This window comes from Canis lupus, chromosome 19, assembly GCF_011100685.1.
Source record: "Canis lupus familiaris isolate Mischka breed German Shepherd chromosome 19, alternate assembly UU_Cfam_GSD_1.0, whole genome shotgun sequence".
NCBI classification, from domain to species: domain Eukaryota; kingdom Metazoa; phylum Chordata; class Mammalia; order Carnivora; family Canidae; genus Canis; species Canis lupus.
The window spans coordinates 44,326,088-44,353,672 of NC_049240.1; the positions used below are offsets into that span (position 1 = coordinate 44,326,088).

General features: G+C 32.7%; 1 protein-coding gene across 1 annotated transcript in view; it reads right to left on the reverse strand.

Moving 5' to 3' along the window:
- The window catches only part of LRP1B (LDL receptor related protein 1B), a 1,959,891-nt gene that overhangs the window by 217,054 nt on the left and 1,715,252 nt on the right, over window positions 1–27,585 (reverse strand). Inside the window, exons 54-59 of the mRNA XM_038565111.1 lie at window positions 24,723–24,863; window positions 23,409–23,596; window positions 17,461–17,644; window positions 12,713–12,798; window positions 6,794–6,916; window positions 4,518–4,699 (exon numbers count right to left, since the gene is read on the reverse strand). Of these exons, the coding sequence (XP_038421039.1) occupies window positions 4,518–4,699; window positions 6,794–6,916; window positions 12,713–12,798; window positions 17,461–17,644; window positions 23,409–23,596; window positions 24,723–24,863 (904 nt within the window). The remainder of the gene's footprint in view (window positions 1–4,517; window positions 4,700–6,793; window positions 6,917–12,712; window positions 12,799–17,460; window positions 17,645–23,408; window positions 23,597–24,722; window positions 24,864–27,585) is intronic.

Genomic DNA, 27,585 nt, shown 5'->3' on the forward strand with positions numbered 1-27,585 from the left:
TTAGAAAAGGAATCCAGACAAAAATATTCTTAATAATAAGGTCTGGTTGTAACACTTTTATTTATTTCCAAAAAACTCATATCTACAGTTTAAATTTTATAAAATGGCTAATTATTAAAGTGGAAGAAAATACAGTTTTGTCTTCTTATGTTCATTTTCTTATCCCTGTCTGTATGGCTCTTGAAAAGCGTGCTCATGATCTAAGATAATTTTGTTACTTCAGATTCTAATGTGCTATAATGGGAAAAGCATGGGACTAAAGCTTGAAAATTGGGTTGAATCCCCAATTTAATATCGTACTACCGAAATGATCTTGAGAAAATCGCTTGGCCATTTTGAGGCTGGATGTTCTTATCTGTACTTTAAGGATAATAGTAAAAATAATAATATTTTTCTCCCAGACTCTGAGGAAACAGTAGAAGCAACTAAAGTGATAAAATTCAGACAGTTTTCAAATTCATAGAATTCTAGAGAAGCAGTTATCTTCTTTGTCATTATTATTACATGAGAACTCCAATCCCAAGAGGTTTATAAACTGATCATCTCCCTTTCTTATCTCTGCCCCTCTCCTGATCCCTCATATCTAGGGAGTCCTTCCTCTATTTACCTGTTTGCCTGAGCCAGAAGTCTTACAAGGTTTGTTTTGTCGTTGTTATTGTTGTGTCGTGTTGTAATTTTATTCCTAGGTCTTTTTTGCTCCATGAAGTAGACTGGCATCAAAGTTCCATAGTTATGCATACTTAAATTGTTCCGATTATGAGTTCTTCTAATTCCCTATGTCATCCTCTTCTACGTGCTTTGCATTCCCAGGCAGCTTGTTCTTTTTGCTTGAAATACCTCCTGCTCTGAAGTGTACTACAAGACCTGGCTAATTCTTACACTACCAGTCTTGTCCAGGACGCTGACTCTGATTCTAGTTGAGATAGAGACATTTTCTATTTTCTTTTTTTTCCCTATATTTGTAAGTTACTGCTTTGTATCATAATTATTTACTTCTTTGTCTACCCACTGAACTGTGAAATACCTAGAGATAGGACTGTGCCTTTTATTTTTATGTTCCTACCTAGAACAGTGCCAGATAGATAGTAAATACTAAAGAAATAAAAGTTGAATAAATGAATGAGTAGATTAATTTTCTGTTAGCTAATCATAGCACACATTCACTTTATTGTCTGTTATAATGGTCTTTTGTTATGCGATTACCTGAAATAACATATTAATCATCCAAAAAGAAAAATTATGCTCAGTCTGGCTTTAACATTATATTTTCTATTCTATATTAAAATGCATATATAGGGCAGCCCAGGTGGCTCAGCGGTTTAGAGCCACCTTCAGCCCAGGGCCTGATCCTGGAGACCTGGAATCGAATCCCACATTGGGTTCCCTTCATGGAGCCTGCTTCTCCCTCTCTGCCTGTGTTTCTGCCTCTCTCTCTCTCTCTCTGTCTCTCTGTCTCTCATGAATAAATAAAATCTTAAAAAAATAAAATAAAATGCATATATGTATATATTCTACATGAATGACAACTTTTATAAATACTGATGTCAATAATATTAGTTACCCAAAACTTATAATAAACTGGAACAGTAGTTCCCAAACTTAACCAGATAACTGAATGATTCAGATAATTAAATTTCAGTTCAATTAAATGTTACACTTAGGATGATGATCAATCTGCTTACTTGTATCTTCTTTACCATTCTTAGTAACCACCATATGAAATTGATATTATGACAATCAGCGTACTATTATTAAAAGATAGAAAGTACCTCCAAGTTACCTCCTAAAAGTTCAGTTGTTTCATTACATTAGTCCAGTTGATCTTTCTCCTCCTTTAAACAAAACTTGCCCTATCATCTCACTAAATATCAGGACAGAAATCACACTCCTCACAGAAACAGGGTTCAGTAGGATTGGAAAATTCAAAACATATGTACACTACAATGCTAATCTCATCTGGAAAGATTCAAGGGTATTTCATTACATAATTTACAATTTAAGTTGATATTTTTAAAGAAGGATATTTTAGACAGGGAATTTTCACCCTGAAGCTCATCTCAAAAAACCAAAATGCAAGTTGCCCTATTGTCTCATCCTGGGGAACAAGAAAAACAGCGTGTACAGAAAGGTGTCATCAAATTTTATCTCTAAAATAGGTGGCTTTAATTGTTTCTTACAAAGTTCCAACTTTTATCTGTTTTTTTGGTTATAATATGGTATATATATATCATAATAAAATATTATCCAAAATTGAAATCAAGGGAGTATTTCATAACATTTACAATAATTTAGTACTTCACTATTTTAACTGACACTTGATGGATGGGTTTAGATTAATGATAACTTAATGTTGCTTTCAGTTTATAGGGTAATAATACCTGTAACCCAGGAGAACTAAAACCTAAAGCTAGGCTTGGCTGTATTCACTAGGCTAGGACACAGTTTTGCTTTATACCTAGCAAATTCCACAAGACTATTATGATCTACAGGTAACATTTATTTTATTTATTTTTTAGATTATTATTTATTTATTCATGAGACACACACACACAGAGGCAGAGACACAGGCAGAGGGAGAAGCAGGCTCCATTCAGGGAGCCAGACGTGGGACTTGATCCTGGGTATCCAGGATCACGCCCTGGGCTGAAGGTGGCGCTAAACTGCTGAGCCACATGGGCTGTTCCACTTGTTTGTTTAATATGAAGCATCCTGAAGAGTATAAAATGAGAAGCTAAGCCAGTCATATTGGTTTGGAAGAAAAGGACAATGATTTGAACACACTAAAATAACTATCTTCTGATAAAATGCTGAAGGAATAAAAATATTCACATTCTTATGAATGAATGATGATAACCATCAAACTTAGTACATTTGGCCATTATTTCCTGAAACATTGAAAATAAATTATCTTGTGACTATTTCAATTAAAATGGAATTGGCACTCTCTTGAATCTTTTGTTGCTATGGTAAAGAAAATACTTTAAAAGGTAGCAAAATGGTTACATAATTATATAGCAAAAAGTTAAATTTGCACATTACCTTGGAAACAGAAGAGTATTTACAGTACAAGTCTTCTCCTATTAGGTACTGCTTTTACCCAAAGTAATGTTTAAAATTAAGCTATAAAATATACAGTGATGTGATCACAGCACCAATTTTAAACATAAGGGACCAAAAACATAGATACAACATATTACCAAGAAGCAAAGCCTAATTGTTGCATATGATCTGATAAAAGCAGTGATTTCATGAAACATATTAAGTGAAATTAATTTACACGGCAGAAAATTTAGAGCACTATAGTTATCATAATACTTGTTACTGTGAATGTGTTCTATTTTTAAAAATCAAATTTTCCCTAAATCTGGTATTTTAACAAGCATGTTGAGTAGGTTGAATTTTTTTTTTTAATTTTTATTTATTTATGATAGTCACAGAGAGAGAGAGAGAGAGAGAGGCAGAGACACAGGCAGAGGGAGAAGCAGGCTCCATGCACCGGGAGCCCGACGTGGGATTCGATCTCAGGTCTCCAGGATCGCGCCCTGGGCCAAAGGCAGGCGCTAAACCGCTGCGCCACCCAGGGATCCCGAGTAGGTTGAATTTTAATAGAGATCATTCTGGAGTATGTAGTCACTCTAAATTATAATGCAGAAGAATCAGACGAGGAAGAGAAGGAGGAGGAGGAGGAGGAGGAGGAGGAGGAGGAAGAGGAAGAGGAAGAGGAAGAAGAAGAAGAAGAAGAAGAAGAAGAAGAAGAAGAAGAAGAAGAAGAAAAAGAAGAAGAAGAAGAGGAGGAGGAGGAGGAGGAGGAGGAGGAAGAGGAGGAGGAGGAGGAGGAGGAGGAAGAATAGCTTCTATACCAAAACAACATAATTAAAAGTGAATGATAATGGTCATAATCTATAGAACTTTGGCAGCCACACACCTGACTTTGACACCTAAGATCTGACATCTTACGATGTGTGTTCTTTCCTCATCTGGAATCTCCAGCCTGCTGTTCTTAATCCCTACAATGACTTGCAATGAAATGCAGCTGAAACACAGCTCCATTATGAATCTTTCTCAATATTTCCACTGTGGTATCTCTTTTGAATGCATGGGTAACGCACCTTCTTATTTATTATCCATGGATACTACTTATTCCTCTTGCTCTAAAGTGGTACAAGCATTACATTATCCACATTTGTGACCCACTAGCATTGCTGCCTCTCCTCAAAGATTTCAAGGCATTAAAATTAGAGAAATCTGTATATTTTATTCATTCCCAATACACTTATAGATTAACTAGTAAAACAGTTATGTTTAAAAATAATTGCTGCAAAATCCCAATCATTCCAAATGTTTTTCTTTTTTCACTGTGATAATCATTTTTCTATTTTTGACTTCCCAGTACGAATGTCTACGCAGCACACTTTATATTGGTTTTCATGTTAAAACCTACAGAATGGAATTTACCACATTGAATGTAATCTAGAGTTTCAAACTTTAATTTAAGATTATCAATATTTGTTACAAACCCAGCTCGAGGATCCAAAGACAGGTCCCGGGGAAACTTCAGTCTTTTGCTAACAAGTATAGTAGGGTATAAGCCGTTGAGTTTGGATACTTCAATGATCCTCTTTTCTGTGTCAGACCAATAGAGGTTTTTTCCAATCCAATCGACAGCAAGTGCATTGGGGACAGCTGTGTTATGCACTACCTAACAAATAAGAATTTTAAAAGTTAACAGTGTAAATGCCTAGCGAACTGAGCAACTGCTTCTTGATTTTGGCAGAGATGATAAAATTCCATTTAAACATTAGAAATGGAATTTAGATAAGCTTAAAACATAGAACGAATTTACCCTAATAAAATTACTTATTTGTTTGAGATGTGAGAAATTACCATATATGTAATCAGGCCTAAACATTACACATGGGTTTAAGGAGTAAACCAAAATAAGAAGCTGTTGGGCAGCTACAAAGTTCCTGATCACATTTTTGTTAATAGTTTATGTATCTTCTGAAAATTGGGAGCAGAAATTCTATCACACAGAAAGACACACACAGAATCATTGATATTATTTATCTTTAGCAGGTTTTGGAGGAGATTCCAATAGCATTCTCCACTCTCCCAACTGCTCTTGCCCTACTTAATTATCTACTACAAGAGAAAAAAAATTACAAATAGGAATACATACATTGTTTTAACCTAACTAAAGGAAGTGAAATTCATACAACTGTTGCACTTGATCCTAACCCATTTCAATGTCAACTATAATAAGGACATAAATTTTGTATATATAAATATGATGCATGTAAAATAACCAAAGGTTCTTGGTCTATAATGACTGCTATTTCTGAGTTCTCAGTGCTTTGAGGATTATGTGAAAAGAGAAACAAACTTGGGGCTGTATAGAAGCCAATGCTTATTTAGTTAGAGACAAGAAAATAATAGTGAAAGTTTATAGTTATCTTTTTCTTAATGTTATCAATAGTGAAGACATTATATGTATATGACAACATACATTATATATATATATATATATATATATATATATATATATATGACAACATTTTCAGCAACTAAAGGTATCAATCTACTGTATTGAATTGCAAGATATCTTTTCTTCTTTTTCCCAAAGTCCAATTTTAAAAAATTGGCTTGGCTGACAATTTACATGGAAGTCAGTGAATTAGTAATCTCAATAGAAAAAATGATTCATTTTGTGATCCTATTTTATGACATGATTTAAGGTAGTAAAGGGTTAGCAGTGGCAAGGTGGTAGATAATTAATCCTTTAAAAATATTAAAATATATAAAAAATATATAAAAGTAACCAAAAATTTAAATTTTTGTAATAAAAGTATGATCAAGTTTGGGTAATGGTACTTTTTACAGTTTTTATATAAATAGTCAAGAAATTAAAAAAGAAAACTTTATGTGCTTCTTTGTTTTATAACCTATACTGATATTTCATTTATAAACTATCAGTTTATACATAAATAGAATCACACTGGTTCTCTTGTCATTGCATATACAGATTTCAAGATTGTATTAATATTTTCAAAATTGATTGTTCTCACTAAAAATTTCTGTATGACATTATAGATGACTACAAAAAAATTGTGGGTTCTGTGTCTTTGAACTTAAATGCCTTTATAATATATTTTACTGTGTATATATAGTACAAATTATTTTATTTTTCAAATAATTTTATTTTAAAACTCAAGATAACATACTGCTCATTTCAGCAGAACATACACTAAAACTCAAGATAACACAGAAATTGGTGCCAAGTAGTTCATATCTAGAATGTGACATGTATTTAATTATGATACTGTCTAATAAGAACTTTCATTTTACAGCAATGCATTCAATTATTTCCATCTATAGGAGGTTAATTTTAATAGTGCTGTAATTTCAATCTAGAGTCAAGTAATTAATTTTTTCAATTATAGATTCTCAGACTCAACTTTCCCTGTTACATAAGTCAACACAATTGCAAGTCAGGAACTAATCACTCAAGCCGAAAGCATCCCTCACATTTCCTAGGGTTGTGAATTAGGTTTCAAATTTTATTTATCTAATTTGATTTTTTCTTATTGTAATAGTGTTATAATGAAACATACAGATTAAAAAACCTCATATTTCATATTTAAAGTATGTATTAACTAACACTGTACAAATGTGAAATTCAAATCCACCTAATATATTCTATGAGTTTTATCATTACCATCAAATAATATTTTCTATTCAAGTGAGCTATCTTAATAAAATATTCAATAATCCCATCATTGTAACATCTCATTACCTTAATATCACTTCCATTTAAACACATTCTATTTATGCGGCTGCCATTGGGTCGGCTGGAATCAATCCAATAGATGAATTCTTCTCTGTAATCAAAGTCTATAGCAATAACATTGTTTAATCCCTAAAAATAAAAAAAAGATATGTTTGAATAATAGTTAATGGAAATTATTTCAAAACATTTTAATTCATAAGAATCACTATCTCTTTTTGAACCTAAATAGTTATAGTTATTACAATGAAGAATATTTGTGACCAATTCTTTCTAAGAGCATTTTATGTTTATATTTTCTCTATACCATACATGTAAAATGTATAATTTATTTGAAAATATTTTCCATGTAGATCATAAAAATTTTGGAATGCTTAGAAAGATTTAAGTAAATAGCTAGTACTGTGAAAAAAAAAATCCAAAAACAAAAAACACCTGCTTTTAGGGAGATAAAATGAAACACTTTCACTTTAGGTAAATGTTTAAAAATATGAATTCAATGCCATTATTATCTGTTCTGTAGAGTAACCAGAAAACAGCATACACCTAAATTGGAAGGCAGAAGATCCCTGATGATTGAGGACAAGCCCTGGATAGCTATCTGATGAAGTCAGAGGAGAAGGATTAGAATCTACTTTGTCCAAAATCTTTTGTCTCAGCATCAATTTGCTGCTTTATTTTGTTTCTTCTTGCTTTCAAGGGCCTTCCAGCCAACACAGTGCCATATTAGAATTTAAAAGTTCTAATCTTCGGTGAGGATTTGACCAAAGAGGAACCAAGTGACCAACATCTTTTTATTCCACATGGAAATATGAGGAAATGATTATCAGACTCATGGTTATGCATTTTTTAGAAGGTAACAAAACAACACAAATTGAACTGGTTACCACATTTCTTTTGTTTTAGTTGTGTCTTTTGATGGATTTAAGAGTTGTACATCAGGATCTGGGAATCTTTTATACGTACTGAATTGTTCAAATGACTTCTGAGGGGTTAATTTAATTCTGACCTTTAGTAGGGCTTAGAGATTTACTACCCTAATGGACATACAAAACTTGGATCAGGATTTCAATTGTGTTCACTCATTTTGAGGCTTGGATAGTTTATTAATATATACATTTTATGTATTAAAAATATTTGACACTATAGACACTTGGCAAAGCCCAAAGAGATCTATTCCATATCTTTATATGTGTTGTAAATTTCCTTTATATATATATATATATATATATATATATATATATATATACAATCTAAAATTGTAATTAAGCCTGAAATTGTTTTAGGGCTCATTTATGAGTAGCTATAGTCCTATAGGTAAGGATTCACACCTTCAGGGAGATGGGCTGTCTTATTTGGTTAGAGGAGGAGGGAAAGGAAGCATGATAATTACCACATCTGGGTTCAGTTTCCAGATCTATTCCCCAAATTTAAAATTAGATAATGACCCTGCATTAGATTTACGTAGTCTTTTATAAGACTCAGGCTGACGCTAAATCATTACTGTTCATATTTTATTTCTTTCCAGTGATCTTGAAGACTAAAGATAGCCTAGTTATATAAGCAATTCAAAGAAAGTTCTGGCAAATACTGATTTTTTTCTTCTCTCAGCAGAGCTAAATTCTTGTGGTGATGACATTAAAATCACAGGTTCAACTATTACACTTTTATTTGGCTTAACATGAGCAACCTCTTTCCTCAGCCCCGGATTATAAAATTAACCTGATAGCCTGACCCCTTGGAACTGCTGGCTATTGGTCATAAATAAGAGACAAGAGTAAACAGGACTGTGTGTAAATTTCTTACTACACTCAAATGAATAAACACAAGAATACTTCTTACTGACATTATTAATTAAAAATAAAGACTGTAAATGCTTAAAGAATTCAGTCACAGATTCAAAAGATTTGTTGAATATTCATTCACATGCTAAGAACTGGAGTACAACTAAAAGTATTTCAGCATACAAATCTAGGAAGTTGTCTAGGCAAAATCAATCAAAGTTTTAAAATAGAAATTGAGTATAGTCCAACTTCTGTAGTGACTTTAATAAATTCACTCCAATAGTACTTTGTAATATCCTTTCTGTATAAATGCTTTTAATACCAGAGGAATAAGGTAAATGTGTTAGGTAGGGTTCTGTGATGGCCTGAAATTCATATGGATGAATTAGAGCATTAGAGAGAAAAAGGTGGAGAGAATCTTGTCATTAACTTTAGGAAAGATTTACCCAGTTATGGCAGGATTATCCCATTTCTTTCTTTACAATAAGCGAATTAGAGAATGAAGATCCAATTCCAAATTTAGCAATTCAACTATAATAAATTAAAGCTATAAATGCAGAGGAATTGAAGCTCTGAATTCTGATATATCTATCTAACCAAGCTGGTCATTTTTCTACAACTTTACCCTTAATCCCCACAGAAAACTTTGCAATTCTCTCTTTGCAGAATCATATGCAAGGAACATTAAAACAGCCAAGGGCATGGTCAAAATAATGTCTAAACACTAGAGCTATCCCAGTGGCTTCAGAGCTGAAAATTGGTTTCATCAAAATCCTATTTGCTTCTTTCATTTCTATAGCTGAAGATTTGCACCCTTTGGTTCAAGATGATTAATTTAGGAAATTGTGTTTTGTTTCTCTACACAACTGTACTGGAATAAAAGGCACTGCTAGGATTGAATTAGATAACACTGGAAAGCTATTTATTAATATACTTAAATTAATAAAATTAATACTTGATTAATGTACTTCATTTCCAAAATTTGTATTATTAAAGTATATTTTCTTTATGATGTGCTATATAAATTATAGCGGGCCTAGCTACAGCTATGTTTTAAAATACACATGGCAAAAAATAATCTACCTGTTCCTGTATTTTTTCACTGTAATGCTTCATGAGATTGTACAGACTACAACAAAGAGAATAAAATTCAAGATATTATGGTAAATTGTTTTTCCTAATCACCTACACACCAAAAAGTCCTCTCAAATTTAAGGCAAGGATGTCTTTTCACTTATTCTGACTGAGAGAAAATATAGGGAGATAATTACTTCCGTTTTATACTTCATTCTGCACATGTAGACAGAAATCTCTGGGGAAAAAAAAAATGTTTCTACTGCCTAAAACTCCTTGAAAATTTCTATAATGCTATAATGAAATGTAGTTAAAAATATCTTCCCTGACAGAAATCATATATTCCAAACAGACCACAGGCAAAACTGGATGTAATGCTTGTGTCTAGTTTTTTGGGTGTCTATTTCCTTACTTAGTGGTCACATTAATAAATGCTTTCCAAAGACACAGATGTTCAGAGTCCTCGTGAGCTTCCTCTTTTTTTCTCACTCGTTCTTCATTTTCATAAACACTACACTAAGAAAACTATCTGAAAGTCATCCCCACTTAGGTACTAGTGATTGGCAATAGTTGAAAATGATACCACCAGGAAAAAAGTGCTATCTGAAAGCATGCATTAAAGTGCTTTGGATATATGAAATAGACTTAAATGATGCATACAGGAAAAAAAATCATTTTGCTCCATTAAGAACAATCTCTGATAACATATTAGCCATGAAAACAACAAAGGGGGCACCACCAGAAATATCGAGTCACAGGGTTGGAAAATAAAGCAAAGAGATGTCATTGAAGCTCCGTTATGGTCTTTATGAAGTAAATAAATATTGTTGCTGCTTTAGTTATTAGTCCAACTGAGCTTATAGACAGACTATCCAAAATAGTGAAATTTCTCCCTTTCTGATAGCAGAGTCTAAAAGTAAGAAATCCTAAACAAGTAAACAAAAACAACTAAGAAAAGAGAAACAACTAAGCGTGTCCCTTTTCCAGATACCATACGAGGAATCAGTGGTGGGCACATTCAACCTTGAAGGTAATGAGAGGCTTAGAGGGAGATGGAGATGTCCTCCAAAAGAAAAAGACATTTTTCAGTATTTTGTAACTTTCTTATAAGCTTAAAATTAGACTGCACGGAAAATAAGAATTAAGTTAAAAAATGTAGGAAACCATTTGGGCAGCAAACATTTTTCACATTTACATATGCTAAACTTTTTTCCCTGGAGTTCTTTCTCTTGTATTTACTACTCATTACTATTCTTATAATATTTATCTCTTAAAGAGATAGTGGTCTAATTCTTATATTTTACACAGATTTCTGTTTAGTTTTTTATAAACAACATGGAAAGATTTTATATTTTTCCCAATCTCTTTAGGGTTCACAATTAGAGGCCTCTCTCTAACATGATAACAGTGAATGCTGGCAGCACACCCTCATCTCAAGAGCAAGAGTCTAAACCTCACAGACATTCATGAACAAGTTTATATGTGGCAAGGTCACGGGAAGTCTAAGGACTGCAGTGAGTTGGAGAGCATTGGCCTCTATGTCAGTGTCAACTGCTACACACTTTGGACTGTGGACATTGAAGGATGTACATCCAGCACTGCTATCGCTTCCTATTTATTTTCATGAGTAGCCTGAAATCTGGATTTTCTTCTTTTTCCTCTTTTTTTGATTATTTATTTATTTGAGAGAGAGTGTGAGAGAGAGAGAGAGAGACCACGAGTACAGACGGAGAGGGAGAAGCAGAGTCCTCGCTGAGTAGGGAGCCTGATGTGGGACTCAATCTCAGGTCCCTGAGATCCTGACTTGCACTGAAGGCAGATGCTTAACTGACTGAGCCACCCAGGTGCCCTTGAAATCTGGATTCTCATGTGAGCTTTTCATTTTCAATCTGTGACTTAGAAGAAAACTGGAAAATCCAACTGTTAAGGGGAGAGTCGTTATCACAATTGGTAATGAATATTTGCATTTAAAATAAAACTAAATTCTTAAGAAAAATGAATGAATTTGACGATAGCAATGAAGAAATCCATCAGTGGGTGGCAAAAATTGTTTTAGGTAAGTATTCTTTATGCTGCTGAAAAATCACCATATGAATGGCCTTCTTTGTCTATGCCAAATGCTGACATAAACATATTACAAGAACAAGAAATGTCCTTATTTTTGGCACACCTGTTCTAGACAGTACTTTCACGTATTTATGTCACTATTATATAGTTTGGGGCAAAAAGACATTTGTAGCAGAACAGATACCAACTGAGCCTTCCCAAAGAAGCTATTGCTCCTGACAACTAAAAACATGATATGACTAAATGCATGTGATTTCTGTAGCCCGTAGCAATCATGGTAGTTTTAATGATTTGATTTTATGCTCTTTTCACTACAGACTGGGAGAAATAAAACATGGAGGTGAGCATTTCAGAGTTTTCTATCCTGCCATAAAATGGAAATCATACCTTTTCATCTCAAATAACATGTACAAATAAACTCTGACAATAGAATTCAAACATCAAAACAGATCAACTCAGAGTCTCTTGAAGTGGACAAGTTGAGGGATGTAGAGGGTAAGAATGAAAATATGTGCCTCACAACCAATGAACCATTGCTGGATTACCATTACATTTTTGCTCCTTTGCTGATTCCAAATCTCAAAGGCTAGAGATCACCAATCCTGTTTTATTTCCTAGTTCTATAAATAGAAACTTAAAATTCTTGAAAAATATTAATTTTTAAATCCCAAGGGGGAAAAAGCAGCTTGGGTAATACATAAAAATACTTTAGAAGATAATTTTATGCTTTCTCTTATCTAAATAGTTTTTCCCTTCCATTAATTAGGCCTTGCAAATTTTATTTTGTTTTTTTTTTTTTTACTTTCTTAGATAGAGTGTGATGTGATATGCTTGGAACATCATCCGGACAATTCAAACAAAATAAAATTTATGATACTCTTATGTACATACATTCATATATGTCCATAAGTAAGTGCTTCATAAATTCTGTGATATTTCTATAGTTCTAATGCATATCTAGAGTACTGATATTAAATATGAAATCATCATGATAATGTCATACCTGTTTTAAAAGTGTGTAGTTGGAGCCATCAGTGCTAATTTTCCTTATTTCATGGTGATCAGCAAGAATTAGAAAAGGTTCTTCATCTAAATACCAAGAAAAAAAGGTAATTAGAATTATATATGTATGGTTTTCAACTTTGCTTAGTTTCAACTTTAGTTTCTGCAGCAATATAAATTTAAATGCCGTGTACTCTGATAGATTAATGGTGAAAAATTCACACTGAGCATCTCAATGATAACAAAATGAAAAGGCCACAGATACTGCTGCAGTATGAGAAATCTAGATAATTCTAAATACATTCCTCTCTTTCCCTCAGTTTTCATAAACAGCAGATTATGTAATTGATTTGTAATTGGTGGAAAATACCTACTTTCATAACCTGATTTTTGCAAATGAATTTCAGGAAAGAATAAACTACATCTATCTTAAAGACCTACAGTACAGCTAAGCTAAACAGTCATATAATCAGAAAACTCTTTCTTGATAATCAAATAACCAGCTTCTGCTGTCGGTTGGAACTCCAAACTCTATAATTTTTGTTTAATTTCATCTTTTACCATAATATTGCTTTTTAAATCCTTTATTGGTCATGAATGGTCTTTATTTCTTACTTATAGTTTGTCTATTATGTTATGATATCTCATTTGTTCTGGAATCTAGGAAAGATAATATTAAGAATCTGACCTTGCTCCAAATACATGAAGATCTTCTAAACCTTTAGATCAGTTTTCTCTTCAGAATTTTTTTGGAAACAAAATGGATTTTTATTTTTCTTAAAGATTTATTTATTTATTTTAAAGAGAAAGAGAGAGAAGGAGAAAAAAGAAATACCTGCTGAGTGTGGAGCCTAACAGAAGGCTTGATCTAATGACCCTAAGATTATCACCTGAGTCGAAACCCAAGAGTTGGATGCTTAACTTATGGTCACCCAGGCATCCCACAAATTGAATTTGTAAATAGAAAATGGAAAGTTCTGTATAGCACATTTATTTGAATATGTATCTGAATAATTTAAATTCAAGTTGACCACATTCTTGATTGTTATAATTCTGGATCCATTCAATTCAAGTTCTGTCCAACTCTTTTTTTTTTTTTAAAAGAGCTGTGTTTCGTTTTTCTTTTTTTTTTTAAGATTTTATTTATTTATTCATGAGAGACAGAGAGAGAGTGAGAGAAGCAGAGACACAGGCAGAGGGAAAAGCAGGCTCCACACAGGGAGCCCGACGTGGGACTCAATCCCGAGACTCCAGGATCACACCCTGGGCCAAAGGCAGGTGCTAAAAGCTGAGCCACCCAGGGATCCCCAAGAGCTTTGTTTCTAAGATGAAGTCATATATTTAGTTTCCTGGTAAGCAAATTTAATGTCAGTAGAAATTAAAAAAAAAAAAAACAATTAAAAACATAGTCACTTTATGTAATTTAATGTGGATTTTATTGTAAATCATTTATTGCTATGGAGTTATTGTCCTGTTTATGTTAAAAATTATTACTTTTCTCTTATCCTTTAGTTTCACAGTAAATATATAATACATAGGGTATATATTATATTTTAGCATGCTTTATGTCAGGGATTAGAAATGTATACTACACAGTCTGGACATCTCCTTCCATTAGCAAGACCACACCCCTAATCAATCATTCAATCTTCCTGTCGATGCTAAATCGAGATTCAAACCCTACTAAAAAGAGTCAGCTCAGAAGTTGAAGGTGCCTTGTGATCTCTTGTCTTTATATTTACAAATATAAAATTAAATATTTAAGCAGTTATGTTCTTTACTGCTTAAATGTAATACCTGAAATTATAAAACTCGTAGAAGAAAACATTGAGAAAAGTCTCTATTAAGGTCTTGGTAACAAATTTTTTAGATACAACACAAAAGACACAAACAATAAAAGCAAAAATAAGCAGAACTATATCAAACTAAAAACTTCTGCACAGCAAAAGAAACAATCAACGTAATCAGAAGGCAACCTATGGAATGGGAGAAAATATTTGTAAATTATATATCTGATAAGATGTTAATATTATGGTTATTATTGAAAATATATATAGAACTTATACAAATCCACAAAAAGCCCCCAAAATATTTTATTTAAATGGGCAGAGGAGGGCCACCTAGGCAGCTCAGTCAGGTGAGCATTTGACTCTTGATTTTGGCTCAGGTCATGATCTCAAGGTTGTGAGACTGACCCCTATGTCAGGCTCTGTGCTGAGCATGGAACCTGCTTAAGATTCTCTTCCTCTCTCTCTACCCCTCCTTGCTCTCTATAAATTAATTAATTAATTAAAGTGGGTATCAGAACTGAATAAACATTTTCCCAATAACATACAAATGGCCAACAAATACATGAAAAGATGCTCAACATCAGTAATCATCAGAGAGACACAATTAAAACCACAATGAGATATCACACCTATTAGAATAACTATCATCAAAAAAACCTGAGATAAAAAGTGTTGGAAAGGATGTAAGAAAAGGGGACCTTTGTTCATCATTGGTGGGAATGTAAATCAACTACAGAAAATAGTACAGAGGTTTCTAAAAAAGTTAGAAATAGAACTAACATATGAACCAAGAATTTCACCTCTGGGTACTTCTCCAAAGAAAACGAAAACAAGATATCAAAGATCTATCTGCACTCCCATGTTTATGACAGCATTATTCACAACAGCTAAGATATGGAAACAATCTAAGTGTCTATCAATGGATGAATAAAGATGTGACATGCATACACATATGTGTAAATATGTTTATATATATAATCTGTATTCAAACACACACATTGATTTATACATTTGTAATTATGCATATGTATATTATATAGTATCCAATGTATATATATTGTATGTATTATATGTTATCTGTATTACATACATATGTAATACTATATTACACCCACACACATAATTGAATATTATTCAGTGATGAGAAATAATAAAATCCTACCATTTACAACATAGATGTCCTTGAGGACATTATATGAAGTGAAATAAGTCAGAGAAAAATAAATACTATGTAATGTCACTTATACATAGAACCTCAAAATAACCAAACTCCTAGAAACAGTAAAATAGTGATTACCAAGTATGAAGCATGAGAGAAATGGGGAGATGTTGGTTTAAAAGTACAAACTTCCAAAAAAAAAATAAATAAATAAAAAAAATAAAAAAAAAAAAAAAAAAAAAAAAAGTACAAACTTCCAGTTAAAAGATAATTAAGTTCTGAGGATCTAAGTCACAGCTTGGTGATTATGGATAACAACACGACATACTTGAAAGTTGCTAAGAGAGTAGAGCTTAAATGTTATTGCCACACACACACAAAATGGTAATTAGGTGAAGTGATGGAGGTGTTTTTAACACTATGGTGGCAATCATATCACCATATATAAGGGTATCAAATCAATACATTTTACTCTAAAGTTACACAGTTATAATTTTTTAAATAGTTACACAGTTATATGTCAACTATATCTCAATAAAGTTGGAAAAAATCTATTCTCTCTCTAGCAAAAGATTTATGCTTCAGAGACATTTTGGTTTTGTATTAAAATTATTATTAGTTTCCAATTATCACTGTTTTGAAAAACAACAACAGCATGGATACATGATATAATAAGACCAAAATTGCAATCATTAGTAGTCATCTCCTTTATACCATTCTTAGTGAAAACTTTAAAGTAGCAAAAACATTGATTGGTTTGGAGATTTTATCTCTTCTTATGTCACTGAATGCATGATATAGTAAGTAGGTTGGTAAATCTAAAAAAAAAAAAAAAAAAAAAGGCTCCAAATAATAAATAAATTAATTCAGTGATGACTATTCCAACAGTAAGTAAAAATGAAATTTAAAAAATTGAAATGGCTATCTTTTTTCCTCAGTAATGTTCGAAGGTATAACTGGTTGAAAACTAATTTGAAGAATTCCTGTCACTGGCATTTATTTTATGTAGGTAAATAAAATATCTAATGTTTTAAATGTTGTCATGTGTATATGACATACATATACATAATAAACTAGCCATGCTATTTGATTCATTATACTCAAAAACAAAGGGGGAAGAGAAATATTATATACCATTTTTTTCTCACTTAAAAACAATAATTACTTATTATATATTGCTTTGTATTATTTTGATATGTGTATTTGCCCCTAATGAATTACAATATTTTTAAAAATTTGGCCTATGTTCTATTGAATTTTCTAATTTACAAATCAAACACACTACTTGGAACAAATAGAGATTTAATAATATTTGCTGAATCACTGGAGGAATTCAAATAGTCCTACATAGTTGATTTATTGCTATTGTTGTCATCATCATTGCCATTATCTTTATTGACCTCTTCTCCTTGGCATACATATATGAGTGTGTATGGTGTAGAGAAGGAAAAATTATTATAATACAATCACAATAGGCTTTTTACCAGTCTTGGCTAAATCTACTCCTAAGAACCTGTGATGCAGCAGGAGAAATTGCTAGAAATAGTTCTTTTCACTTCTGAGCACTCTCAAAATCTAGGAAGCACTTAATAATTCACAAGACCATAATGCAATTTTATTACAAATAGAACAGTTTGTGGACAGCATGCAAAATTAGAGTGACAGGTTCCTATATCAAGCAGGGAAGAATTTTGATTTCTCAGAAACATCAGCGGGTATGAACTCAGTAAGAATGGCTATAAAATTCAGAATCCATATGTGTAACTGAGGTTGGATTAGTGGACAAGTTCAATTCGATACCTGAGAGTGATTTGCAGCCATTGGGGTTATCAGGTTGTATTTCATAGCCATCTGTACAGAGGCACTTGTAGGTCCCATATGTATTAATGCATTGCTGGCTACACGGAAATCCCAAGGAGCATTCATCAATGTCTACACATGTTTTACCATCATCCTTCATTTGGAATCCAGGCCAGCATTTGCACTGAAGAATGAAAAACAAGCATAATCATCAATTCATATCATTGTCACTGTCTTTTTCTATTGAATATCCCTTTAGCTTGATTCAAGAAAGAAAATAGTGTAAGAGTGGATAATGGCAAGTCTTTCTGTCTCCAATGGTTTTAATAAGAATTATGTATATTAAATAAAGCTAAAGCTAAAAAAAAATTCCTAAATATCTTCATTTGATCATCTGAGGTTGGCAAGATCATAAAAGTTAATTGACGTCCTCAAAGCCATGTGGCTATACCATGACAGCAACAACAACATGAGGCAACTTCTTTTGTTCTTTTTCTGTTACATTACATTGTATTTTCAGTGGACTTTAACAATCACAAGAATTTACTATTACTTGGAACTTTGAATACTAAATGGTTACATGTGGAATTTCATCAGAGCTTTACAGAAATCTATGATGCAGGTCTTATTGTTTTTAGTTAACTGATAAGAAACCTAGAGGCACAAAGGGAATGGTACCTGGATAAAACCAGTTGGAGAAACTAGACTGATGTAACCCTTAGTAAGGCCCAATTAATATTTAGGGACTGGGTCTGGTTCCATAACCATGTTGATGTTGTCTGGAGAAATAATAGTAACAATTTCCCCACTATAATCAGTTTGTATCATCAAATGTTTTCTTCAGCATCTCTATCATGTAGTGTATGAACCTCTGATGATGGCATGCAATATTCACTAACTGGCATGTAAATTCTGAATACAATATGTCACTCCGTACATGTCTTTGCAGTCCTGAAAACAATGGCATCCTGTGATCCTGTGATCTGCAACAGTCTTTCAAGTCTATACTCAGTTCCTGCCAACTAGCATATGAGAACTGTAATTACATAAAATGAACCTATAATTGGCCCAATGATTACAATGCTATTAACCTTTACAAACATTATTTAGCACTCTGGGAATAAAGGAATGTGCGAATATTGAGTAAGACAGTGAATTAAAATAAGCCCTAAATGGTTAACAGTAACTAGTATTCAAGAGTTATTCAGAGCAAACACTTAATAACCTCATTTATTTGAGGGTAAACATGATGGCAGAGCTTTGTATCTATGGAGAGAAATATTAGAGAGATATATGTGCATATTTTTAAATAACAAACAACTGAATTTTTTAAGGACCAAAAAACCCCCCATATTTATTAGTTGGGAGAGAAGCAGGATCATCTTCACCTGAAAGTACTCTAACGAGAATTAAATACCATTTACTAAGTTCTTTTACCAGGAATGGATTCCTTTAAGCTCTTAGCACTTTCATCATTAACAATTTACACCAATAATTAGCTAATAATCCTCAGTAATTATGTGTTGTTTTGTTTTCTAGGACCCACTAGCGCACCAGCATTTCAAAGCAAAAGCCCCAGCTTGATTTCCCACACTCTCCTTATCAAACTCTTACTTCCTTTGAGAACACTCATCCTGCTACCTGATTTAGGAAGTCAGGACAGTTGGTGCTTTGCGATGGCAAAAAAAGTGAGATGCTTACTGTTACATAAGTGTACATTTAAGAATGGTTCAAAACAATGGTTCAATTGGTAAATGTTATGTCATATATATTTTACCACAATTTGTAAAAGCAATATTTTTTTTAAATAAAGTGAGAAAATGACAGTATTCAAAAAGTTATCACTGAAAAGGCCGGAAAATGACCATGTGCTCAGGTGGTTGGGAAACCAGAAGTCCATAGTCTGACATAAGACAGTGGTGAATTCAAGGGGCGCATTAGGACAAGTGAAAGGATTTTTAATAGAATGTACTGAGTTCCTCTCAAAGAGTATTAGAAAAGGAAATAAACAGTGTCCCAGTTTTAATGGGATTTTAATGTTTTTGAATGGCTAATGTCAGGCTTATCGAACTATTCTAGCAAAGAGACGGCTTAGATGAAAACACATTTATTGAAAATCAATTTCTTAAGGTAGAATTGGTAAAAGCTACCAAATGTAATATATACATTTCTATAAACAAATGAAATTAGTATGTCTAGGGTTATCAGTAACTTTTTAAGAAATTGTTTATTGAAAGAGAATTTTTTTTTAGATTTATTTATTTGAGGGGGGAGAGAGAGAGACATAGCACAGCGCACACAAGCAGGGGGAGGGAGAAGCAGGCTCACCACCAAGCAGGAAGAGCCTGACACAGGGCTTGATCCTAGGATGCTGGGATCATGATCTGAGCTGAAGGCAGACACTCAACCAACTGAGCCACCCAGGCACCTCTAATCTTGTTTTAACAGAAACATATTTGCTCCCAGATTACCCAAAGGTATCAATGGGAAATTCCACTAGCCTAATTTTCATAAATTGAATGAAAGAAACTAATAATCATTTGTATCTTCAAAGATTCATCTATATTTAATAGAAAATAAGTTTTAAAAACTCTCACCTTCATTTACAAAGAAAAACAATTTTTATGAAAGTGAGATTTATATATATTCAATATCATCTTGATTTTTCTCATCTTTGAGAACTACTTCAAATTTTCCTGGTTTGTATTAATTTTTATATAGTGACAAACAGCTATCAGAATTACAGCTATCGATACTTTTCCTATTACATTCAAATAAGTTTCTTTGCAGCTTTTAACGTGATATTTGACAAATGTTATTTTATTTCTAATATATACCTTAAAACTTACTTCTCTCCCAGAAGTACATTTATTTTTACATGGTAAATTATCCTTCCCATCAAAATAATATCCTTGCTTTAGTAAATGTTATTGCTCCCTTTCGAATAGTTAGATACATTGTATTTGTTTTACAACAAACGTGCAAATTGTTCACAGCCCATAAGGTCTAAATTTTGCTTTTGTAAGCAATTTTCATTTTATTGCAGAATTTGGAGGAGGATTTCATGTCATGTTCTGCAGATATTGTAATGAGAAATAGGTTACTGGGTGGTTTTCCCCATTCAATAGAAGAGAAAAACTCATAAACTTTTTTTCCCAAAAATATAGAAGCTTTTTCTTGTAGATAAGTCTTTTTATTAAATTTCCTATCAATAAATTATCATTAATATAAATATAAGCGTGTGTATGTATAATCTCAACACAGTATGTAAAATATTTGCTTTGAAACTTTATTTAAATCTCTCATTTATGATTCTAGTCTCAGCTGCTTGAATTTTTATATCTCTCTTGTTTCCCCAATAGATGCTTTATTTTATTAATTAGTTTTGACATGTGTACATATTCAAGAACCCTATTCATAGCAATTCTTTCAGGTATCATATACATAGACTTTATGAATGATTAAATATGTTGTCTATTTTAACTAGAATTCTCCTTCATTCTATGACTCCTTTTGAAAAGTCAAGGTGAAAATACTAATTTTAAAAAATATCAATAAGTATTTCTATATGAGAGATCTTATAAAGTAATTAAAATAGATTTAACATGGCACTCAGGATGATGCCTATTTCTACCATAGCGGTTTTCTAAACATGGCATTTCTGAGCACTAAGTACTTATATGCAGGCATTTTATTTTATTTTTTCATTTTTATTTTTTTAAAGATTTATTTAATTATTTTAGAGAGAGAGAGAGAGAGAGCATGAATGGGATAGGAGCAGAAGGAGAGGGAGAGAGAAAATAGAATCATTGAGCAGACTCCCCGCTGAGCAGAGTCGGACGGTGGGGGGGGGGGTCCATCCTAGGACCCTGAGGTCATGACTTGAATTCTTCACTGACTGAGCCACCCAGGCACCCCATATGCAGGCATTTAAAAAATATTAAACCTCATTTTGAATGTTATGTCAAAAAGTGACCATCTGATATTCTATAATTTTTAGATTTCTCCAAGATTGTTATTCTAGATTTAAATACATTCAGGATAAACACAAGGAGAACTACACTGAAATTTAAGTTTTTAGATAGATAGATACTGATTCTATGATATAGAGATTCTGTAGATACATAGAAATACAGAATGTATATATTATATAGATAGAACTAAAGAACTATTTATAAACTATGAGTTGAAATTTTAACTAATTATCTGTAACAATTCCATGACACATGCTCTGATTTTTCAGGAAACACATGTCTATTGATTATGCAGAAGTCACTGGTGATATTTTTTCTGCTTCATTGGGTTTCAAAATATTTACTGCCAAAATTAATTATTTGATACATATTCATCTCATTAAGACTTATTTTGGCTCATTTATCTTGTTTCATTTTACCTACAACACAATGCTTGTGTTTTAAGCCTGTAAATTTAACCAACTCTTCTTAATATAGTATTTGAACTATGTGTTAAACAAATATACCTTTTTTAATATTTGAGTTTTTAATCTGTTTTTGCACAGGGGGGAATGATTATTGTAGTTCTCTGGTTACATTTACATGCAATAAAATCCTATCAATGTAGCTAAATTAATCAAAATACTAGAAATCCAGAGATTACAAATGGCAAAGTGGTTATTTGGCTAAATTTGCCATTAGATAGAAATGGCTTGTCATAGAATGTCAATGTTGGCAGGGAAAAAGGTACAACATCTCTGCAATACACATGTATTTTTCTCTAGCATGCTTTAAAGAAAGGTATTTAGCTACTATTTAACCCCTTTAGTAGTGAGAAATGAGGCGGCTCATTCCAATGTAAAGATAGTACTTTAGAGTACTTTTCCTCATATTGAACAGTCTGCTTCCCAACTCATAATCCCAACCTTTGAAACAACTCAGACTAGGTCTGCTCCCTAATCCGGGGCTTCATATGTTTGAACACAGCTAATAAGCCATCTTTGCTCCAGGAAAAACTCCTTCCGAAGGTGCATGTCTGGAACATGGAATCCTAATGCTTTGGGATGTACAAATGTATATACATTACAATTTGTCAAAATTCCTCTTAAAATACCATGTTCATTAATGCACATAGTACCCCAGATGTGTTCTGATCAGTGCAGAACTCAGTATAATAAAAATCTAACCTCTGTAATGATCTTAACTGGCATAAGACCGTCTCTGTGTTTTGTAGGAGCATGCCCTATTGTTGATTCATACAGAGCTATCGCTCTGTTAAAAACACTGACTTTCAAATGAATCGCTCTTCCTGAGATTTTCCCACACTTACATCATCAATTTTAACCTAATGCACAGCTTTAATTTTAATATCATGCTCATTTGCATCCTCTATTCAACATGAATCAAACAGAAATGTTTTCAAAAGCTATTTCTGTCAATCAATTTTGTCAGTGAATCACGCTCTTCAGGAAAACGGTACTAACAAAACCAATTAGGATATTAGGGGTGATTTATTTTTAGTGTACCTGCACTCGGTCCTAATAATTCATGCGCTCTATTTTTTTTTTCTTCCTGTGTACATGAAAAGTACTGTATTATCCAGTGTTGCAGTAAATAAATGATTAGCCCATTTCACTTCAAAGATGGGAGGAAGAACGAGGGAAGAAATGGGAACTCAACAGTTGCATACATATTTATGTGCTGTTAACATGGCAGGATCTCTCTAAACACTGGGTTTTTCTTGCCTTTTTTTTTCTCTTTATGTTCAACATATATTGAAAATCACTTTGGCATTTTTGTCTTTCTGAGTACATTTTTACAATTTTTATGCCACATGATTATAATGAGTGGCTTATATAGATACTCCTAATTTAAATACTTTTACCAGAAAATACTATGATGCATTTTAAGTTCTACAGCTCTTTGGATTGAATAGTATTCATTATCTCAAATTCCAATGTATCATGTGATTTTCTATTTTTGATGAGACCCTACCTTGTAACTGACTGGAAGGTCCTGACAATCTTGAGAACATCCACTGACTTTCTTACTCAAACATTCATTTATATGGCAGTTTCTCTCATCTGAGCCATCGCCACAGTCATCCTTATTGTCACAAAGACTTCCACTGGGAATGCACCTGCCATTTTTGCACATAAAAAATGAACTGTTGCATGACTGTTCTGGAAAAAGAAAATAAAACAAATGGAACATAAAGGGCATGCCATTGCTTTATACTACAATTGCTGAAAACATTCACACGTATGATAACTTATCTGTCAAAAATTAGTTAAATTTATATACATATAAAATCCTCTATATGTAGTGTAGCATTTTATACACAAAACATTAAAAAAAACAAGGGCAAACTGTACTTTCATGTTCAACACTTACTGAAAATCTTTCTTTGCCATGAACATTAGCACTCAAAATAAGCACCTATAGGCAAATTAATGAAGTCTTTCTGTCTTCACCTATATTGTGAAGAATTGACTCAAAAGTATAATGAGAGTTTGACATTTCCCTCAAGCCACAGGTCTCTGAGAAATTATATGTCACTAAAAATTAAGAATCTAGAATAGGTAGATATTCCTAGATTCTTTTTCTTCTTGGAAATATAACATTGACATTTTTAAGTCAGGGCATAAAAAGGACATTTGTGGTGAATAATAGTTGTTCCAAATATAGCTATGGAAAAGAGTTTAGGTTTTGGAGCTACTCATAACCTGATGACTTGAACATTATTCATTATCATACATGATAAAAGAAAGCCTATTAACATGTAAAGTACATGAGAAAAAGTAATTGGGTTTATTTTAAATATATGACTATGTATTTGGTCTTTGGAATAGTGAAATGAAAAATAGTCCAAGTTTGGCTATGTATATATTTCTGTTCAAATGATATGCAGTTTGCTTTATTTTGGCTAAGCATCATTAATACAGACCTTCTCTTAGTAAATCTCAACTTACTTTGTTTGAGCTTTCAAATAGGTCCAAATAAGGAAACTGTTTTCACATAAAATCACATATTAAGAAAAAATGATTTTTTGAAAGGGGTCAGGGTAATGGATCCATTTGGTGCATTGCCTCAAATCTTCATATTTTAGCACAGATTTAAATTTCTAAAACTAGCTTGACAACATAGTTGATTGCTAAGATCCTCCATGGTATCACTTGAAACATCACATGCTTAATTATTTGCATTTATTTTCATTGAATATCATACTAGACTGAACTGAAAATCAGAGTCACAGTTTTGCCATTGAAAAGCAAATTTTGGAATAAGCATATTATATATCTTCTGTACCTGCACTTTTGCACTTTGGGTTTAAAGGTGCTTCATCAGAATGATCAGAGCAGTCAAAGTCCCCATCACACTGCCATTGAGTATTTAAGAGACATCGTCCATCAGCACAACTAAATTCTTCTGCAGTACACTCTCGGTATCCTAGAGACAAAGAAAGTAACATTCTAATTCATATGACAAATATTAAATCTGCATTCCCTAACGTACACCATACCTAGTTAACCATGGGACCTATCTATGTCTTCTATAGGAAATGTTTCTTATTCCTTTTTGGGACAGTGGTCATACTTGTAAGAGATATTTGTGGTTAAGAAGTGGGGTTAAGGTCCAGGAAAGAAAATAAAAAACAAGGCAATCTTATTGTTTCTAGGTGAGGAAACAAAAGTGCAATACTCAACGATACTGTCTCTATTCACCTATAATCTATGTCCTAAAGATTTTCCTTTGAATGGAAAACAAGAATAAAGCTATTAATGTTTTTTCAAGACTAAGCTTGGTTAGGTATAGTACCAGAACATATGGATGAAGTGATTCCGAGTTACAATGATAATTCTCAGAAGCCATAATGCCATGTTTATGTTTGGGAAGCAGCATTTGGAAGTTTAAAGAGATTGTTAAAAAATTTTTTTAAAGTCAATTTATAAAGCAATAAGCACACAACTATTGTAATTATCCTACATATTGATACTTAGAGGCACTAAAAAGCTTTATTCAAATCACAGTATCAACCCGTCAATTTTTAATGTTCATATCTATGCCTATTTATAAGTAAAACTCATTTGATTTTGACTATTATGAGTTTTAGATTGAATTTTTCCTAAGTTTCTTAACAATGAAAACTGTCATTGCTATTAGAAACTTTCTGGTAAACCTGGTATATATATTTTACTTTTGAAGATAGGAAATAAGATATGTATGTTTGTTAACAAATAAATAGAATACCAATAGAAAAATATTTCAACAATGATAATACAATTGAAAGGTTTGTCATACTGAATGGCAAACTGCAGAGTTTAGAAACAATTTTAGTTTCCCTGCTCTTTCTTCCTCCCTTGCCCTCTTCACTAGTTCATTCTCCTTGGTCAATATATACATTACATTCAAGTCTCTCCCAGCCCAGTGACAATAAAAATCCATCAGAGGAGCCTGGGTGGCTCAGTCAGTTGAGCAACTGACGCTTGATTTAGGCTCAGGTCATGATTTCGGGGTCCTGGGATCAAGTCCCCAGTAGAGCTCCATGCTCAGTGGGAGTCTGTTTGAGGATTCTTTCACTCTTCCCTTCCCTCTGCTCAGTCACACTCTCTCTCTTCTCTCTCAAATAAATAAAAATAAAAATCTTTAAAAAAATAATCCATCCACATAACTCTTATGTACACATTATCCTTCTTTCCTACCACTCTACCCAGCATTCCCTTACTTATCTCCAGTTCAGCCTCCATTCATTCAATCCATTTCTACAACATCTACCTTCTTAAAATCCTCTTGAAGCCAGCAAATACCAAGTGACAAGTGTCAAATTCAAGGGTGTATCACACTCTTATATATTTCACTTTCCTGCAGCATTTGATATTGCTGAGCATACTACCTTGTAAATAATTTCCTGGTTTAATATTTACAATCCATTCCCCATGACGTTGTCTTACTTTGGCTGTTTCCTTGTATCCTTCTTTCTGTATGAAGTCCTCTCCTCTTCCATCCTAAAATATTGCAGGTGAAGCCCTAACTTCAATCTTTAGCCTATTGTTTTCCTCTTTTCCTTTCTGCAGTGTTGGCTGTTTTCAATTTTTTTCATATTTTGAATATCAGCTTTATGCCGATGGCCAGCAAATTAATTATATTTGCAGAGATCATACTGGTGACCTCTGGAACTAAATTTTCAAACACTCACTGTATAACTTCATGTTATTGTCTGATTAACACTTCATATTCAAAACATCCAAAATTATTATTATTATTATTATTATTATTATTATTATTATTATTATTTACATTTCTCTTCTCCTACATCAGGAAAACTTGGCCCTTAACCTCTTGTGTTCCAAAGCCCATTAATGATGGTAACGCCATCCACCAAGTCATCCAAGCTAGAAATTCTCCTTTATCCTCCATATAGGACTCTAAATGAATCCTGACCCATACTGTTCTTTCCATTCCACCATTTCTGTCCTGGTTTATCATCACATCATTAATCACCAGAACTATTGCAATTATCTTCTAGCTAGCTTACTTTCCACCTAACGGCTCTCCTGTCCCAGGGCAATATTTTATCCACTCTGCTGAAAAAGATGATTCTGAAACATATTTTGACTGTGGCATTCCCGTTTCAAATGTGTGCTGTCAACTGAGAGCCAAAATAATTAAACACAAATTCTTTAACATTATATTTCAGACTTCCCCGGATCCAGTTTCAACTTTCTAATTTCAATTTACCTCACAAAAGACTATTATTCTTCAACTATGTCAATATGTAGCCATTTGGAAATATAAATAGAACTTTCTATGTGTCCAGAACTATTCTAAGCACTTTACAAATATTAACTAATTTAATTCTCTCAACAGCCATAAGAGTTAAACAATGTTGTCTTTTATTTTTTTACAGATGAGGAATTGAGGTGCAGAAATGTGAAATAACTTCAAAGGTCATACAGATACTAGGCGTCCGAGCCAGAATCTAGACCCAGGCCATCTGGCTCCAAGTCCGTGATTTTAACCACTGTGTTATTTTATCTACCATCTACACATGACTTTCTCTAACATTCTCTCTGCTTCTATTCTTTAGTGCTTCAAAAAATTTTTTTAATAATTTTTTCTAAAGATTGTATTTATTTATTCATGAGAGACACAGAGAGAGAGAGGCAGAGAC